At 41.0% G+C, this 18,260-nt stretch overlaps 1 protein-coding gene across 1 annotated transcript; it reads right to left on the bottom strand.

Annotated features, from left to right (window-relative positions):
* Nucleotides 1-5,294: 5,294 nt before the first annotated feature.
* Nucleotides 5,295-17,977, bottom strand: TMPRSS3 (transmembrane serine protease 3; the record flags this gene model as incomplete). The annotated part of the gene is made up of 13 exons (XM_079541621.1): nucleotides 5,295-5,405; nucleotides 6,199-6,351; nucleotides 7,009-7,151; nucleotides 8,254-8,349; nucleotides 10,378-10,547; nucleotides 11,092-11,257; nucleotides 11,786-11,829; nucleotides 12,383-12,508; nucleotides 13,448-13,571; nucleotides 14,264-14,380; nucleotides 15,207-15,317; nucleotides 16,732-16,873; nucleotides 17,960-17,977. 13 exons carry the CDS (start codon nucleotides 17,975-17,977, stop codon nucleotides 5,295-5,297), a joined length of 1,521 nt encoding a protein of 506 aa, XP_079397747.1.
* Between the last annotated feature and the right edge of the window lie 283 nt (nucleotides 17,978-18,260).

Here is an 18,260-nt window from a genome sequence, read left to right as displayed (position 1 = left end):
AAACTATATCTCAGAAAAGAAGGCCTTGTCCCCATTATTGCCCTCTGCAGTCATTTGAGTTTAATCAAGCAAAACCCATGCAAGGACATCCTTTCTCAGGAGAGCCCCAAACTCCCATAGTCCCACCAGCTAGCCCTGCACCAGGCTTGGCAGGGGACCTTAAAAGATGGGTGCAGAGGATAGGATCCTTCTTGCTGCAGCTAATTTACATTTATGTAAGTCTCTGCTAATAGATTAAAATATATATTTTTTGCTTCATTCTGTGAACCTTGTTTTCAGCTGTACAGCTGTGTCCAGCCCTGGCAATATGGACACAGCGTAGGTGCCTGTAGTGATTCCAGGCTCACAGCTCGGCTTCAAGTCCTGAACCTGCAGTACCCTTGTGTAAATACACTTCAGCAGTAATAGTTGGGAGATCATTAATTTTTTTCCTCTCGTCTGTTGGAATATTCATATTGCTTTCCATATTCATACTGATCAGGCTGGCAGCTATCAAAGAACTCTTTGAAAAATGAATCAGGTACAGAGTCAATATTCTTTACCAAAAATTACTCTGTTTTCTGCCATCCCCATAACAACGTTTTTATTTCTTGCATGCCAAATTTTGAAGCCAAGAGTTCAAAATCCTGCCTGGCTAACCAATGCCAATGCTGGGGATGCAACATTGCTGTGGAGCTCCACCAGTGAGAAAATCACGTAGCAAAGGCAAGAAAACAAACTTGGAAGCCTCCATCTTGTAAAACACATAAAAACAGAGATGAAAGGCAATGATCAAGTGTGCTCTTTCAGTTTAGATAAGAAACACTTCCTTGTACCTTCCCTAAAGTTAAACACCTGAAGTATGCTCATTTTTTACTGTGCTCTATGTAATCGCAGGTTTCTGCAGCTCACAGGTGTGATACTGCTTTTCACAGGGCTTTTTGTTGAAGAAAAGAAACTTGATCCACATATCTTGAAACAGTAGTACACTCACAAAGATACTGGAGAACATACCCCTTCCAATGATCGACCCAGGTTTGTCATCACAATAGCTGGATTTACAGTGCAGCAGTTAGGATAGAAGCTGGGTGTTGAAGACTGTCAAAAGTTAGATGAGCCAAATGTGTTCTTTTTTTAAGTTTAATGTGCTGTTATTATACTTATATTTAAAGCCTTACGTGAATCTCGACAGTGAGAAAGGCTTTATGAGCCCAGCTCTGCTTCATACTCCCCTCCTTGTGCAGTGATTGCTTCCTGGTGCAGGATGTGTTACCATATGAAAGCATGTAAAGCCTCAGGAAATACTTCTGCTTTCTTGAACACAAGAAACACAAGCTTGCTCACACAATTGTTCTTATGCTAATGTCTGTATCATGGCAGAAACTGCCTTTCTATTTATGCATCATAAGTGAAAAATGATGTTATTGGAGCAACTGGAAAAGCGCATATTGAAGAAAAGTTCATCCAAACTTATTGGCTTTGTCTGAGTTTTAGGACAAATATCACAATGACAAGAACAGGTGATAGATGGTAAAATATTGTTTTTCATATGCTAGATATTTATTGGAAGTTTTACACTGGATGAATTTTCTGAGATGCTTGCTGTTGGTGCAGGTTTGCTAAATGGGTGGTGCAAAATAGGTTGTATTTCTAAGGGATACTATGACTGTAATGTAATCCTTCCTTAGCAGCTGTTTTAACTGGTGATGTGAGTTCACAAGATAGAAGCTGTTTCATCAGCCTCTTTAATAATGCAGTAGATATACACTCCTCTAGAATAAAGATCTTAAATATTTCCAAGGTGTTTGCCATGAAACTCCTAATCAAAATTAGTTAATGAGAGCTGCCTTCATCTCCAACTGCTTTGGCAGACCTCTGTACATAAACATGTGATGTAACTAATTATTTTCATTGGTCAGGAAGAAGAAAATTCAAGGAAAAGAACAGGCACATGGTTGTATCATCTCTTTGAAAAGGTACTTTATTGTCTACTAGTTCATTCCCTAGAGACCACCTCATTGATCCTACCTCTCTTTAAATAAAAGAGAGATGGAAATGGCCATCTCTGTAACAAAACTCTTCCCACAGTAAATGTTCTAAACCTCCATGTATCTCCACCTGGCTTAGCACAAGATATAGAAATATATAAGAAATATATAAGAAATATGTTAGTACTGTGATTAAAGTTATTTTTAAACCTCTGGCATTCTTATTAATGGCGTAGGTTGGGGTAGGAAAATCCAGCTTTTTGGAGTGACTCTTTTGTGATTACATTCTTCCTCTACCTGAGACACCATGGAAATGGCCATGACAAATAAAGATCTGCAGCTCTGAGATCTTGGGCATCCATCATTGATGATCATTGATTTAGGGGATAATGTGCCTTCTTGTCTGGAAGACTTCTCCATGGTTTACATTGGACTTCTCTAAAATATAAAGCAGAGCACAGTGGATGTTTACCAAGTAGTCTTTTTATGGAAATAGAATAATTCAAAAGGATTTTTCAGGGGTATTTTCAGAAATAACGAAATAACTAATCTATGAACTGAGAGCAATCCCCTCATCTCCAGACTGCTGACAATATCATGTATGCGCCATACTGTGGCAGTGAAAGTGTTATGAAAACAAGCACTGAGCAATAAAACACTTCTGAAAACCTATTAGTTACACAAGGATTCAGCATATTTCATTTTAAGTCTGTCAAAGTTCTTTCAAGTTGAAATTTCCCATTTTATTCCAAGTTTTGTGTCAGATTTGCAATGGCACTTCCCTCTTGCTTCCAACGTGATGTCCCTGGAACTGTTATTCCTACAGCACTGCAGGTCTTTTAGCCACAGAGAAGGGTACTGGTGCAGTGACCTCTGGGTATATACTCAGTGTTCTCAGAGCAGTGGGGAGGTTGCCAGTTCATGCTGGTTTACTGTTCGCTCTCAATTTACAGCCAATGTGTTGCAGTGAGAAAGCAGTTCTCATTTCACCAGTGCTTTCTTGCAGCTGTGAGGGGTGGCATTTGTGATACAGATACTGATTTACAGGCAAACAAAACTGCCTCCAAAACCACATATCAAGCAGATCAGCAGCATGTGATCACCTGATAAGATCAGTTTTGGCTGGTACTGAAAATTTCAGACAACATTATGTGTTATTCAGCCTACCTAGCCCCTAGAACTCAATTCTAATAACTTGCATCCCAGGATTTTAACAAAGAACAAGTACAAAATGATGAGGCATTTTTCAACATAACAAGACATTGTTGTATTAACATGGCTTGTAAAACAGGAAACCACAGCAGCTCTTCAGCTCCTCTTTTCTTTAAGACTGTTCAGCGATCTCAGAATTTTTCAGTAGTTACAGTCTGTACATTGCTCATTTCCAAGCCATTTACAGCAACAAAATACTTAAGAATTCCACTTTAGGGACTTTGCTCACATCCACATGATGTAAGACTTGAATCCTATGATTTTTTTTCTAACAAGAGTTGAACATACTTGCCAAATGTGTGCCAAAACTGCCGGCTGCTTGCTTCCTACTTGCTTTACGGCTATAATGAAAGCTTCTGGTACCTGCAAAGCAGCTTGAGCTTTACATGTGGATATTTTCAGGAAAAGAAGTATTTTTGTTGCTTGATTCTTGGAAGAGAAGTATCAAAATAGTAGGAAGCAACCTGATCTGAAGTTCCTGTAGACTTGTACACATGGTGCCTGCAAAATGTTATTGCAGCTTTCTGGGTTATCAGTTTTAGCACTTTTTTGATGTGTGAAATTACTAGCTGACAGTGAATGCACATGCCTATCACCCGGAATGAAACTGCCTCATCCATCCAAAAGAGGCTAAATGTGCATCAGTTTTCCTTAAGTACAGTTACCAGTACAAAAAAAAAAAAAAAAAAAAAAAAAAGATTAAAAGTAGCCCATGAAGATACAGAGCTCAGAGCAGGTGTCCAGAAGAGTGTGGTAGGTCCTTCTGTGGGGGAGCATGGATGTCCGAAAGCCCAGCAAGTCAACATGCCCTTCAGGTCTGCAACTCTTCTCTCTAGAAAGCAAAACCAATAATGTATGTATTCTGCTTGCTTCCGTTTGAACCAATGGCACCATGGGTCTGCTGGAGCCAATTCTGCCATCTGAATGGTTGTGCTTGTTCTTCACAAAAATACACCGTCTCCTCCTGATGGGGTGCAACTCCCATCACACGTACTGGGAAACTGAGGAAGTGCCATCGGCTTATCTCACCACTTGAGTTCACTGATTGCTAACTTTGTGTAGGCTGAGACAGGAACAGAAGATTCGAAAAGAATTATGGTTATGGGGGATGGTGGAATATATTAGCAACAGCAGCAGACACTGTGCGTGGGATAGTGCATACAAGGAGCTAAGTAAGATTTGAAGGGGTTTGTTTTGTTTCTTCTTAGTTGTTCCATTGCTGCTTTCTTTCTCTTTTTTTTTTTTCATTTTTCTTTCTCCTGGGGTGGGAATCTTTCATGCCTATTCAGATGCACTAGCTAGCTAAAGCATAGTAGATCTCAGATGGTAATGTATGTAGACCAATGGTACTCCCATTCTGCACTACAAACTTTGCTTCCTCCCCTAGCGCTTCAAAATGGAAGCAAGAGAAACTACGCTCACAATGTTGGATGAACACTTTGATAAGCAACATCACCTAACTTTCACTCCTAGAGGAAAGCAGTAGAAAACTTTCCATTGCCCTCACAAGAGAGAGTCATCAACAAAATATTTGCATGCTCCCAAAAATCTGCGAGGCAGAAGCACTTACCTCGGGGTTTAGACTAGGAAATGGAAGATCAGAAAATGCAAATACCTTCTCTTTGATTATGCGTGGCATTAAATGAACAGTCCTGAGAGTTGAACTGTCACAGTGTCAATTTCCAGAAAGAAAGCATTTAAAGGGCAAGCTGATGACCAAGCTCCTTATCTTGCTATTTTACATCTCTTAGAGCAAAATGGATCCCTCTCCCAGCCTCTTTGGTAAGCCTTAACTACAGTAGTTAAGTTAGTGTGAAGAACATTAAGGAACTTCTGAAAATACCAAATGAACCCCAATCCATGGTGTGCAATAGCAGCTAAGAGCAGATCAGAACTGTGGTCTTGTTTTCAAAGTTCACATTACATTATCTTTACTTTCTTTTGGTTTCTTTCAGATTGCATTACAAAGTGTCTGTGTTTCTGTGCTGCAACTGACAATCTTTTTGAGGAGGATGAATAAATGTCTAATCTGAAGGATGTCCCTGTGAAAAATTATGACTTGTTAGCATCTAGCCAAACAAATATTTAACTGCACTTTTTTCCCTCTTGATTACTTCACCATATATGACATTCATCTGAAATGTCTTCACTTATCTTGAATATGCAAAATGCCAGCCATTTCTGGAACCTATGGTTAGATGTAGGGGAAACACGATGCCAAAGATACTGAAGGGAAAGGAGGGGAAGAATACCAGAGGTCTGAAAGCTTTGGGCATGTTATCCTGTCTTCTCTAGCTTTGTCAAGTGGTAGATGGGCAGTGTGATAGTGTTAACTTTTGCATGTAATACAGACTGTGAAAACAGCATGTCATGCAGTATACAGACTGAGCTGATCTATAACTGCATGCATAATCTTGTTTTGGGAATTTTCTCATCTGAGAGTGCTTGACATTAGTACTTCAGATTATGGAGCAAGTCTAGCCTATTTCACAAGAAAGATGAGGCAGGAGTGATTCCATCACACGGCACTGTGGCAGTACAGGCAGGTGTTAGGACTGGAAGTCATGCTGCTGCTGCTGGCACACCACCATCGCTATTCACTCATTCATTCATTCATTTGTTCATTCATTCATTTCAGTAAATTGGGTGCTGGAATAGCAGCACTGGTGCCTCTGTCCTCTCTGTGCCACTTTGGTGCTTGGAGCAGTTTTATCTTGGTAGGAGAATGACACGTAAGAGCCTGTGTATAGATGCTTACCCGTGAGCTGTGACTCACCCAGGTAGGTGAAGGTGGCTGCAGCATCCCCACACTTCTTTGCCTCTGCTTTCCTCTCAGCCAACACCTTCTCTCCCCACTCCCAACACCTTCTCTCCCCACTCAGCTTCTACAGGACAGACTCACTCTTGTGTCACACACTGCCATACAGCAAAAGTCATCTGTGACAAATATAGGATGAATCCTATGTGGAACAGGTGAAGCAAAGCTACAGCTGGAGATGGAGACAGGGCAAAACCACACCTCCATCTGCTCATGTATCCAGCCCAGGAAGGAGGTAGTTCGGCTGTAGACACCAGGCTTGTTTGCTTCTGCACAGCCCACTCCAAAGCTGGTGGTTCCCACCAACTTCCAGATACTCATATCTTCACATGCTAAAGGGCCCCCACTGTCTCCCTGGAGAACAAAGAATTAAGACAAATGTCAGTGCCTCAGACACTTAAATGAAAACTTATGCACTTCATGCCTTGGTTTCATCTTGTCCCTTGTGTGATTGTATCTGGGTAACTCTGGTAACTTTGCCCCTCATTCATGACTAGCTAGGTGAGCCTGCATTACTGTGTGTGGGGCTGAATTATTGGCAATCCACTGATACTCAAATCCTTTTTTCCATCCCTCTGCCTCTACATTTTCCAAAGTTCCACACTTCTCATCTTCTCATGTATGCTTTGGCTGCTTTTCACTATGGGGTTTCTGCACCTTGCAGGTCTCCAGAACTGCTCACAGTGCAATTCAGTGCAGTGCAGAGGCCATAGTCAGGGCAAGGAAAGGATGGTACCACACTGTAGCACATACAAGAAATTTAAAAATGTCTTAAGTAAATTTGGCTTCAGAAGTAGCAGATATGGCCCGCAGAAGAAAGGTAAAGAGAAAATTGTAGTGCATGAATGTGTGCACAGTCAGTGGCTTGTATTCATGGTGAACAGAGTAAATGGTACAAGAAAACAAATATTTGTCCAAGAAAAGCCTGGGAGTGCCTTCTGATAGCTTATCACTCATGTTTTTCCATCACTGCTGTTAATGAGCACACTTGCAGTTTGGAAACTTCCATACCTGGCAGGTGTCCACCCCTCCCTTTAGGAAACCAGCACAAAGCATTGAAGAGGTTATGATCCCACCATAGACATCTCTGTGATTGCAAATTCTATTAGAAATCAAGGGAACACCTGCATAATTCATGGTTTCAGATGTATCACCTGTTCAAAAACAGAACAAAACCAAAAACTAACAAACGTTGAAAGTAATCTCTACCCTTGAAAGTAATCTCTACTGAAACACAGAAGATGCTTTACAATATGAACTGGCAAGCAGGAGTGAGAGAAATGTAGTTATAATGAAAATGTAATGTAAGTCTCATCACGTACATAATCTGGTAACTAGTGACTGCATAGAGCTGGGCATTATCATAGTGTGTAATAAAAATTGGTGAGCTGTATGTTTCTACTTCAATTGTGAACTTAAAAGCTATTTGGGCGCTGTCTTCTAATTCTAGTGCACAGATTTGTTTTGAATTTAGTCTCTGTTCTATTCATCAACAAATCACCTGCAAACATCTGTTTTATTTTACAAGTATTCATCAGAGTCTCAGTGAATCATATCCACAAACAGGAGCACTTGCACACTATCCTTCCAATGTAGATCTCATCTTTTTATGTGGTAAACATCGCTTTTTCTTTTTTCCCGCCTTTTGCTATTATCTATTATTTTGTTCCCTGAATAACGGGAACATTTTAAATGAGACAAATGAAGAATGAATAAAGAACAATGACATGAACATTCAAGCACTCTGAAGTGAGTCAGTACATATTATTGACTAACGTAACCCACGAGTCATGCTAAAAATAAAATATTCCCTTTTGTTTGTAACATAATTCACAAATCTAATTTCTGTATCATCCAACTCGCCTGAAAATAGACATGCTCTCTCTTGAAAAAATGAATGCTTGATTCTTGCATTTCTGCTCTGCTTTGTGTGCTTGAAGTTATAAAAAACATGAGAGGTTGGAGGGTGCTCTGCCTAGATGGTACTGCACCTACATGTGGTTTTCATCCTTTTCATAGAGTGTACCCATTCATTCCTCATGTTAAGAGTTAGTTCAGCACTTTTGTCTCATATTCCCCCCATATTGCAAAAGACTGAATTCCCTTTCCAGGGTGACCATAAAATGTAGAGACATGTCATCTTCTTCCCCTCAGATATCCCAGACAATTTAATGTTGATCAATTGCTCCAGCCAAATCCTATACTCTGTGTGAGATACTTTCATGTACTGTAACTGACAGCAGACATTTAAAATACCTCCTTCAACAGTTGCTCCCCATCCTGATACCCAACACATTTTTCCTTCTGGGAACTGTTCACCAAAATTAGGCAGACAAATTGGCTCTATGTGACCTAGTTAAAAAAGACAAAAAAAAAAAAAAAAAAAAAAAAGAAAAGAAAAAAAAGTAGAGAGAGAGAGAACAAGAGAGAGAAGGGAGAATCATTTTCAAAATTTGACACAAAGTCAAAGCTTGAGTAAATCTTTCAGGATATGGCTTGCAATGAAATTTCTAAGAAAACTATCCACTCACCACATAAAGAAACTCGGTAGTTCATAGGATCATAGAATCACAGAATCTTAGAACCATTATGGTTGGAAAAGACCTCTGAGACCACCTAGTCCAACCACCAGCCCATCTCCACCATGTCCACTAACCATGGCCCTTAGTGCCACATTCGCATGGTTCTTGAACACTTCTGGGGACAGTGACTCTGTCATCTCCCTAGGCAGCCCTTGCCACTGCCTCACCACTCTTTCAGAGAATAATTTTTTCCTAATATCCTACCTTCTATAAGTTTTGTCTTATGGCCAAATACCTACAGCTGGCTTAGTTTTCATCAAGAAGGAAGTAATAAAAGAGGTGTTGGATTGTCAATAAAGTGAAGAATGAGTAAATAAGAAATACATCTCGTACTCAGCTGATGGATACAGAGAATTGAGACCCCATGGCATGCTGCTCTGCCAGAGAAAAGGGCCATGGTTAGCTGTAAAATGACTGGCATAGTACCTTGTGATGTGTTTTGTGCAGTGGCATGTGAAAAGAGCTGTAAGCATGCAATACTGCAGTCTTCTGAAAGGGCAGCATGATGTCTGGGGTACTCTTCCTGTCCATGTACTCATAGACCTAGAGTACCTCTGTGCTCTGGGGTACTGAATGCTGTGCAATACAGTTAGTGTTTGATGTTCATCGGGATGAACTACAAGCTATCGAGGTGGCCTAGCACTGCACAAAGGGAAGGAACATATGATGTTATAGTGGGTAATTCCTAGCACTACCCTTCTCCACTATGCAATGATTCCAGCTAAAAGCATCAAGCCTACAAGGCTCCCCAGGCTGCCCCTTGTCCTCAGTTCAGATGCAGAGCTTTTCCTGTTCTTGGCAGGCTCACAGTCTTGATCCTGAGCAAAAGAAAACAGCAGTGGCAGAAATTTCAAACAGAACAAATTCAAGGTGAATTTTTATCTAAACTGGAAGTTGGAAAGATTTAATAGAATAGAAGCATAGAAACACTGTATGGCTTCAGTTGGAAGGGATCTTAAAGGTCATCTAGTTACACTCTTCCTGCTGTGGGCAATTTCAAGAGTATTGATTTAGGAATGGACAATCTAGATGCACCGGGGAGCCAGTCCACCATAGCAGAAAGAGCTCACGTTGAATAGGAAATACTGGTAGGTGATAATTTATATTCATACAGTATTATTACAAATTATTTCAACTCACTGATTAGTGTCAGCCATAGACAGCATCCTACTAAGAAAATAAGACTGGTTTCAATTCAGAAGCACTGTTATGTTTGTATTGTGTTGGCTTCTCTTTGAAATTTAAAATTGATTTTCAGTTTTGGGCACTGCTGGACCTCTCTATACTCACAGAAATAAGGATATAGTAAAAATCTCTGTGATGTCCAAGAAAAATCAGGTGGGATGTATATTTTAGAAAGGAAAAATTATTTAGAAAGAATGAAGTTAATATTTGCCTATTATTAAATGCCTTCAGCAAGCCAACACCAGAATGAATTGGAAACCTGCAGTGCCTGTGATCACACTGTACCTCTGTACCTGAATACAGAGTACAAGTGTTTCTGGTGTTGGGGCTGGGAAGGCTTTCTGCTGCCATGTGGAGACAGTACTTGGAACAGTAGCTAAGGCTCATGCTATGACTGCTGGTGAGCAAGGGGAAATAAGCCAGTGCCATTTGGGTAGGGACCCCTTGCCATCACAGCAGCAGGCTCACTACATTTATGCTGCTCTTCTCTCAATGTTTTTAGAGGCAGTGAGAATGCACCCAGATGGCCTGTGTCAGACCGAAAGAAGTTCCCAGCCCGTGCTCTTAGCTAGAGAAGTGAGAATATCAAGTGACAGCTCACACAATGAATTACCATTGAAAGCAAGCGGTGCTGCCAGTTTCATCAGTGCTATATCATTTCCCATGGTCTTGGGTTTATAATTTCGATGGTATATAATCTTTTCCACTGAATATGTGTGAACCTGGGTATCTTGCTGAGTCACAAAGCCAACTTGCACACTCCATGAGCTTGGTAAGTACAAGCTGAAATGAAGAGGTAGGGGAAAGTGAGAAACCTTTAAGAAAACTCTTAGGTTGTCATTTGTCTCCAAAGCTTACAAACTGATTGATCCTGTTAAATTGAAAAGCGTCTTGTCATTTACTTAGGAGCTTCTGAGTACTTTAGTACTCAGCAGCCAAGTAAAAAATTCCTCCTGGGCCATTAAATCACATGCAACGTAGAGAAATCAGTGATCTAAATTCTAAATAAATGATTTAACATTTTTCAGTTGTTTAAGTTGATTTCCCAGGCAGCTGAGAGTTTCCAGAATTTCTGAAAATTGGGCTGTGTGATTTGAACACTTCTATGGAGGATCCTTTTTCATAAGGATTTGCACCGGTACAGAAAAAAGGAGAGACAGTTTAAATGCTACGGATAAAGTCTGTGAAATCAGGATCAGAAGGCAATCTCTTCTGCAGGTTTTTGAAGGACAAAGTGCCATGCTTGAGCCTTCTTCTGCAGTGTCTCCCAAGATGTGCTGCAAGTAGAGTCAGTGGGACACCTGAGTAAGACAAGTTAGAGACTTACTCGTAGACACAGTGTGCAGCTGTGATGATCCAGCGTGGGGTGATGACAGACCCTCCGCAGAGGTGATGCCCATGGAACTGCAGGCTGACCTGCCAAGGCCACTGCTGGGGCAAGGATGCATTGCCTCCCACAATCCGCGGCCTGTAGCTGGCCCGCATCCCACATGCTGTCAGAAAGCAAAGTTTACAGTCCATGGGGGAAACATGGGAACAGTTTCTGTGACCTTAGAAATTCTACTCCTAATCCTGCCAAGGCCAGGTGGTCTCTGCAGCAGGACCATCTGCAAGCCCATCTCCAACGCCCACTGACTTTTCATATCCCAATTGGAAAACAAGCTGGCATGGACAGGTATGCATTGAAGTTCAGGAATTAAGACAGAATTTCCCTTTCCATGCCAAGATGGCAAAGACTAAGAATTGTAGCACCAGATCATTGATCCAATGCACAATCCTTACATGTCTACTTCCTGCTATGATTTTCACTGAATCATTCTTGCTATGTGATACTCCAAATCTGCCCTCCAAGTCTACTCTGGACTCCTGAAGTTCTCTGAAATTTTATATAAGAAGTACAATTTTTCATTGCGTGTGAAAAACTGACAGTATTCCCCTGAGTATCCAATTCCTCCCTGCTCTTGCTCTGAAGTGGATGAAGGACAGGTTTTCATCTTATTCTCACTTTTGCTAATGCTTACCCAAACACTTTAAGATGACTACATTGCCAGAAGTGCATTCTTCCCTAAGATAAAGAGACAGTAAAGTATTAGATACAATTTAGGAATACCATTTTTTCCCTAGTACGTATGTTTACATAAATATAGAATTCATATATTAAGAGAGACAAGAAGACAAGCACTCATCCAATCTACTTAAGGCATTTAACTGAAGCATGTAAGGAAGGAGCTTAGACACCGTCAGGATTCTGCAGACCACTTGCTGTCCTGCTGAAGAGTGTTTCACTCTTATATGATGGGAGGTTACTTTTAGCACATGATCTGTGTCTCCTTGGATCCATAGCTTGCTTCTCAGTGAAAAGCAACTAAGAAAAGCAAGCTGTTGTAAGATAAAGAAGCACATAATGAGGGGTTATATTCCCACTGGGAAACAGCTATGGGTCTCTAAACTCAAAGGAACTGCTTTATGTTAGAGAAAGATAAGTGCCTGGTGTCTATCCATTTTCTGTAAAGGGACTGTGGGACAGACAACTTTGTCAAATAGCTCATTAAATTCTCTCTTTCCGTCAATATAAACAACCTGGTTTTCTGTCATTCAACCCACAAGTTAAAGTGTACCTCAAGTTTGTTGCATTGTGCAGGGATGTCACTTGATCCATGGGTAACCAATGGCTGAGGGATACAAAATGTCTTTGAAACTGTTTTTCAACAGCAGCCACAGGCAGGTAACCTGAACTCACATAACTGCAAATAAAGCATAAATACAGCTTCATCAGACAGACTTCCAGTAATCCACCTGAATAATTTAGTGCCTCTATTAGTGGAAACCAAGTGCAGCAGCCACAATTATCAGATTATGGCACTTGGTGAACTCATCCCACTCCCTCCAAGAAGTGCTTCTTATAATGCATGCATACTTCTTCCGGTACCATGTCAGAAGTCACACATACCAAGAGGTATTTAATTGGCAGAGAAAGTCAATTTTAATTCTAATGTTGTGCTAGAACTTCATTGTGACTGGATGGCAAGTATCTTCAGCAAGTGTCAACGGATGTCAGTGGGTGCCATGTTTTCCACATGGAGGAATTCAGTGACACACCTTTGCTTCATACACACTTCCATGTGTCAGACGCTATTTTGTCAGACTGCCCCTCTTCTGCCATTTGTCACATGGCAACAGCATGTAATGGGATACTGGTGGGAAGGTTCAACCTCTGCCACCATACCACCAACATCCATCTCTGATGTTGTGGGCCAACATCATAAAATAGGAGAGGCATTACTTTCTGAGCAGACCTCACATATAATTTTTCTGCTGATGTGGAAAATGAATGGAAAATGCTCATATGTTGCACAGTGCTTCTCAAACTGGTTGCAGTTACTAGGGAGACAGGTAGGATTCAGATACCCGCAACCCATAGGGAAGACTTAACAAAACCACTGCTGCTGCATTGCTGCAAATCCTGCCATCATCCAGGATTTACAGGAGCAATAGCTGGCATTTTTAGTGTGCAAATATTCATGACAGTTTCCCACATTATCCTCAATTATATTATTCACAAGTAAGGATTAAGTCCTTTTTCATTTTAAAGCACAGCCTTATGCAGGGTTTCATTAAGAAAATTGGAAATGTCAGAATTTGTTAAGAATGTCAAATAAATTCCTTCTGTTTTACATTCATACCTTGAGAAACCCAGGTGTTTACAGGTAGTATTTCCATACTCTGCCTTCCAGTCATCAGAACAGACTGTTCGCCACGATCCAGAGGTGAACACCTGCAGCACAGCTCTCTTGCCACTCAGCCTGACTTTGAGATTCAGAGGAAGAAAAGCCTGAGTGAGATGCAAAGAACCACTGGGACAACAACATGTGCACAGCTGTGTAATGCACCACTGTGGCATCCACATTTCCTGGCTCTTGAAGTTTTTACTACTTGTCTTTTTGATCACTTCGATTCTTTACCAGAACGAACTTTTCTGTGCATTTTTGTTTCTTAACTTTAAGGAAGGAATTAGTAGAGGAGTTTTTCCTTACGAGTGTCCCTCTTGGTAATGTATTGAGGCACGCTTACGATAGCACAGTCAGGACAAAAAAGTCTGTGCTAATCACAAATCATAAAATATCCCGAGTTGGAAGAGACTCACAAGGATCACTGAGTCCAGCTCTGGGCTGCACATGGGACCACCCAAAAATCAGACCATGTGTTTGAGAGCACTGTCCAGACGCTCCTTGAACTCCAGCACTGGTGGCAGTGCCCACAGCCCTGGGCAGCCCATTCCACGCCCACCGCCCTGTGGTGCAGCCCCTTTCCCTGACCCCCAGCTGCCCTCCCCTGACGCAGCTCCATGCCATTCTCTTGGGCCCTGTCGCTGTCACACAGAGCAGAGCTCAGTCTCTATTCCTCTGTCTCACTGAAATTCTTTACAACACATTTCTCTTAACCATGTGCCAGACACTGCAGGAGAAGACAGCAGGGATTTATAATCGCATCTGAATTACCACATCCATACTCATCTTCCCCTTCTTTACAGTTGAAGACACCATTGCACCTGGCTGATTTCTGGATACACTTGAAGGATGATCGGCAGCGAAACTTCCCAATGCAGTTGTATTGGACTGGCAAGAATAGAAGAAAACAAGGTGATGAAACACACATTCTTGCTTTCATTATCTGGCCGTATTTCTACCTTGCTGAGGCAAAGGCAACTCCTGTACTCTAGGAACTTCTGAAATACAACCCACATGTTGCTACATGGTGCTGTTAAACTCATCCATTAGTAATGAATTGTAGGATGAAACAGCTTTGCTGCCTGTGCTGCCTCTTTCACAGCTACCTTAACCTAGTTTATGTTCCACACCAGGATAAGTTTCCAGTTGCTGTGAACCCTTACCAACAAAGCAAGGAGATCCTTACTCATTCCAGCTGTGGATATGAACCACTTTACCACCAACATATTTGTCACCTACCACTGGGTAGGACACACCTTCCAGTCACAATTGAACTTATCCTATGCTTTCTTTTCCTTCATACAGATTTGTTATAGGGGAAAGTTTTCTGAAACCAAACTGAAAGTACTGATTTACAAGACAAAACTATGCACGTTACCTTAAGTTCCCCTTGGCTTCTCAATTCTTAGAGCACAACTCAAGAGGAATCAGTGAAATTAAAGGAATCATACCGGAGAGTTTTCTAAGTCCTACAGGCTCCCCTGTGTCCAAATTATTACATCAATCCTGTCGTGAGTGCCAGATCTATTTTATTTGTACATGTAAATAAAATGTAAATCCATCATTCCAGCAAGACTTTATACTTCAGTTAGCAAGTGGCAGTAGCAGGTTAATTCCATTCTAAGTAAAAACCTCATGAAAAATTAAGAATTAGAATGGTTAATTGAGAATGAATAACTAATGAATAACTTAATGAATAACTAATTGTACTCACCACCCAGGCCAGTGGCAACTGCTAGGATTACTACAAAGAATAAAGCACAGACGTATGGAAGGTATTTGGGGGAGGTTAATAGTTGGCACATCGAAGGTGGTTCAATATCCCCTAGAAACCAAACAGAGATAACAGCTTCTGTGAAGTTTAAACAGCTGGAGTTTGCAGTGAAAAGATTTCTCTAACATTAAGCTGGATGAAGCAGTAACTGCTGCATGCAATTCACAATCATTCCTGTCCATGACATCTCCTGACCCTTGCCTGTACCATATCTGTGGTCCCAGTGCTCCCTCCAGCAGCAACCCCAGCTGCATGGTGCTCTGAGCGCAGTGTACAACCCCATGCACCAGCTCCACTCTTACAGTGCTGGGGGAACACTCCTGTCAGGGAGGAAGAGGTGCTAAAGCTTTGAACGTGAGCAGGAATATTGGAAAGACAGCACCTGTTAACAAATAGCATTCAAGGCAAGAAGGAAGAAAGTTTTGGACTTTGAAGCAGAGTTGATTGAAAACAGTAGAAAGCAAAAAACCATGGGACCTCCAAATTAGAAGATAGCTTGAAAAAGTGTCAAAAAATGTGATCTGGAGGAAATTTTACTATAAAGGCAAGGAAAGAACCAAGTAATAGCTCTGTGCTGAGATTCAGTTTTCAAGGAAAAAGAGGCGTCTGAAGTTAAAATAGACACCAGCAGGAACTGCTGAATGCATTTCATGAGCAGGAATGATCCTGTTCACCTCTGTAACTGACCTCAACTTGGTAGCATTGTGATTCAGAAAAAAAAAAAACAATGGATCCCATTGAAAATAATGAATTCACTTGTGACAAACATATTCTGACATACAGAATGCAAAGTATGGGAAAATAGTCTACCCAGCTTTCTCATGTGTATACACAAGAGCTGGTAGAACCTTGTTGTCAATTTTAATCCATGCAACTCTTAACCCCCTTCTTCAAGCTTTGAATCTACGATTAGCGGGAACTTAGAACCAGTCAAGGATGCTGAGTGTCTCCCAGTGCTCATAGAATCACAGGTAAATCCCAACCTTCCCAAACCCTCCCTAAAGCTACTGAGCAACTGATTTTGACAACAATGGAGTTGGTGTCTGATATCCAAAATTTTACACAGCTGCAGTTAGTATATTTGCCATGAAACCTAAGGGTAGTAACCAACATTTTTTCTATTCCTCCTATAGATTGTTATATTGTGCATTCAGGTTTTTTTTTAATGGGCTGAATTTCCAGTTTGGAAAAATTTCAAATAAGCCAATGAAAACAATGTCAGAAAAGCGTGGGCAAATATCTGCTATGTGACAGAAGTGTGTGGATAATCTGTCTATAAAAAGTGCTTGTGCATGCAAGCACAAGACAGAAGATGTCATCGCCTGCTGATATGGTGGCAAATCTCACGGCTGGGGGAGTGAAGTTGTGTTTCTTGCTCCTCTGAGTAATTGCTTTCTCTGAATGTGTGGGCAAGCTAATTAGCTGTTCAGATTACAAAGGTCGAAACGCTATGCAGCATCCCTACCAGATCCATCTGCACTGGGATCAACTCTCACTTGTATGCTGAAAAATCTTTTGAAGGAGAACTGAATTTCTGGTACTGGCGGTCCATCTTCTGTAATAGAGATGATTTCAAGACTTCCAGTAGTGGGATTTGCCCCTTGAGCCTGGCTCAACAGAAGAAATAACGAGACAATATTTAAACAAATTATTTCCATTACCTCAAAAAATCTGACACTCTTCTTCTGATATGAAAGGATATTTTCTTCCTACTTCCATTGATAATTCTTCCATGCAATGCAGATAAAAAATGAATCTGCAGATACACCTGCAAGAATACTACGTTTGCCCAAAATAAACCATTTCTTCATGATAAAAGAAACCATACTTCATGAGAGAAGCTCTTGCAATTAATTAACCAGCAACTACAGAAGTTAAATTATTTTCAGGTTTGTCTAAGCACGTTCAATAACTGTAGTCGACGACTGCGACAAATAACTGACTTCTTTTTTTCCCTTAAATTTCAACCTAACCTCTGTGAGGTGCTCTCTTTAATTGCAATCAGAAACAAGAGAGACGGAAAAGCACATAACATCTGTACAGTACCTGGCAGCAGCCTCATTCTTGGGCAGAATGAATTTTAGCCCAGAAAACCCTTAATCTCTTCTCATACAGTGGAGAATTATTAAAACGGGCCACACCAGAACTCAAGGTAAGCAGCTTCAAAATTCTGTTTTCTAGCTTCAGTTCCAAGCACTATCAGTGACAAAAGGTATCAGGTTTTTGACCTCATTGTGGTGTGAAATAGGTCCAGGATTGCTAAAGACAGTGGAGTTTGTAAGGTGTAAAAGCAGCACAAGTGCTTTTCAAAGCAGTCCCAGAAAATATTTATAGTGACACATTTTAGGCAAAGTATATGTGTTTTGTTGGCGGCACTAATCTCTAACCACCAGGAACATCTCTTCACTTTTCAGCAGAGTCGCAACGAGGTTTTGATAAAGTCCAGTTTTCATTTCAATGACCATAAATTAAATTTCATATGTAGCCCACTGATTTTAAGGCAGATAAAAGGATGGTGTGCTGTATATGATTTTTAAGTATTTTTAATACTCTTCTACGCTTAAAATCCTCCTAACTGGTGCATAAGTTGTTCATCTGTAAGTAAAACAGCATTGAGAAGTATAAACAACATGAGAGATAAGCACAGACATGTCTTCTTTAGAGGACACACGCTGTCCCAAAGCTTCACTCACCTCTTCCTGAGAAGTCATAGTTAAAAGCAAAACTGTTTTCTCTCTTCATCATCAAAAGAAGCCAAAAGGAAGTCCTGAGGTTGCTAAGCCAGCCCACTCTGAGAGGTTTCCCGAGCCCCCTGGGCCGCCCGTTCAGCCACTGGTCACAGGCAGCTTTGTGGAGACAGCAGTGAAATCCAACCTGGGGATGGATATCAGGTAGCTTCAGATGGCATGGCTACGGAAAGGGGGGAGATAAAAATTCAGCACGTGTTTTAATCATCCTAAGAGCGTAAAGTAATATTGCAGTATTTGCAAACCT

The sequence above is a fragment of the Tetrao urogallus genome (assembly GCF_951394365.1).
Source record: "Tetrao urogallus genome assembly, chromosome: 1".
Classification (NCBI taxonomy): domain Eukaryota; kingdom Metazoa; phylum Chordata; class Aves; order Galliformes; family Phasianidae; genus Tetrao; species Tetrao urogallus.
This window is presented reverse-complemented; position numbering and strand designations above follow the sequence as displayed.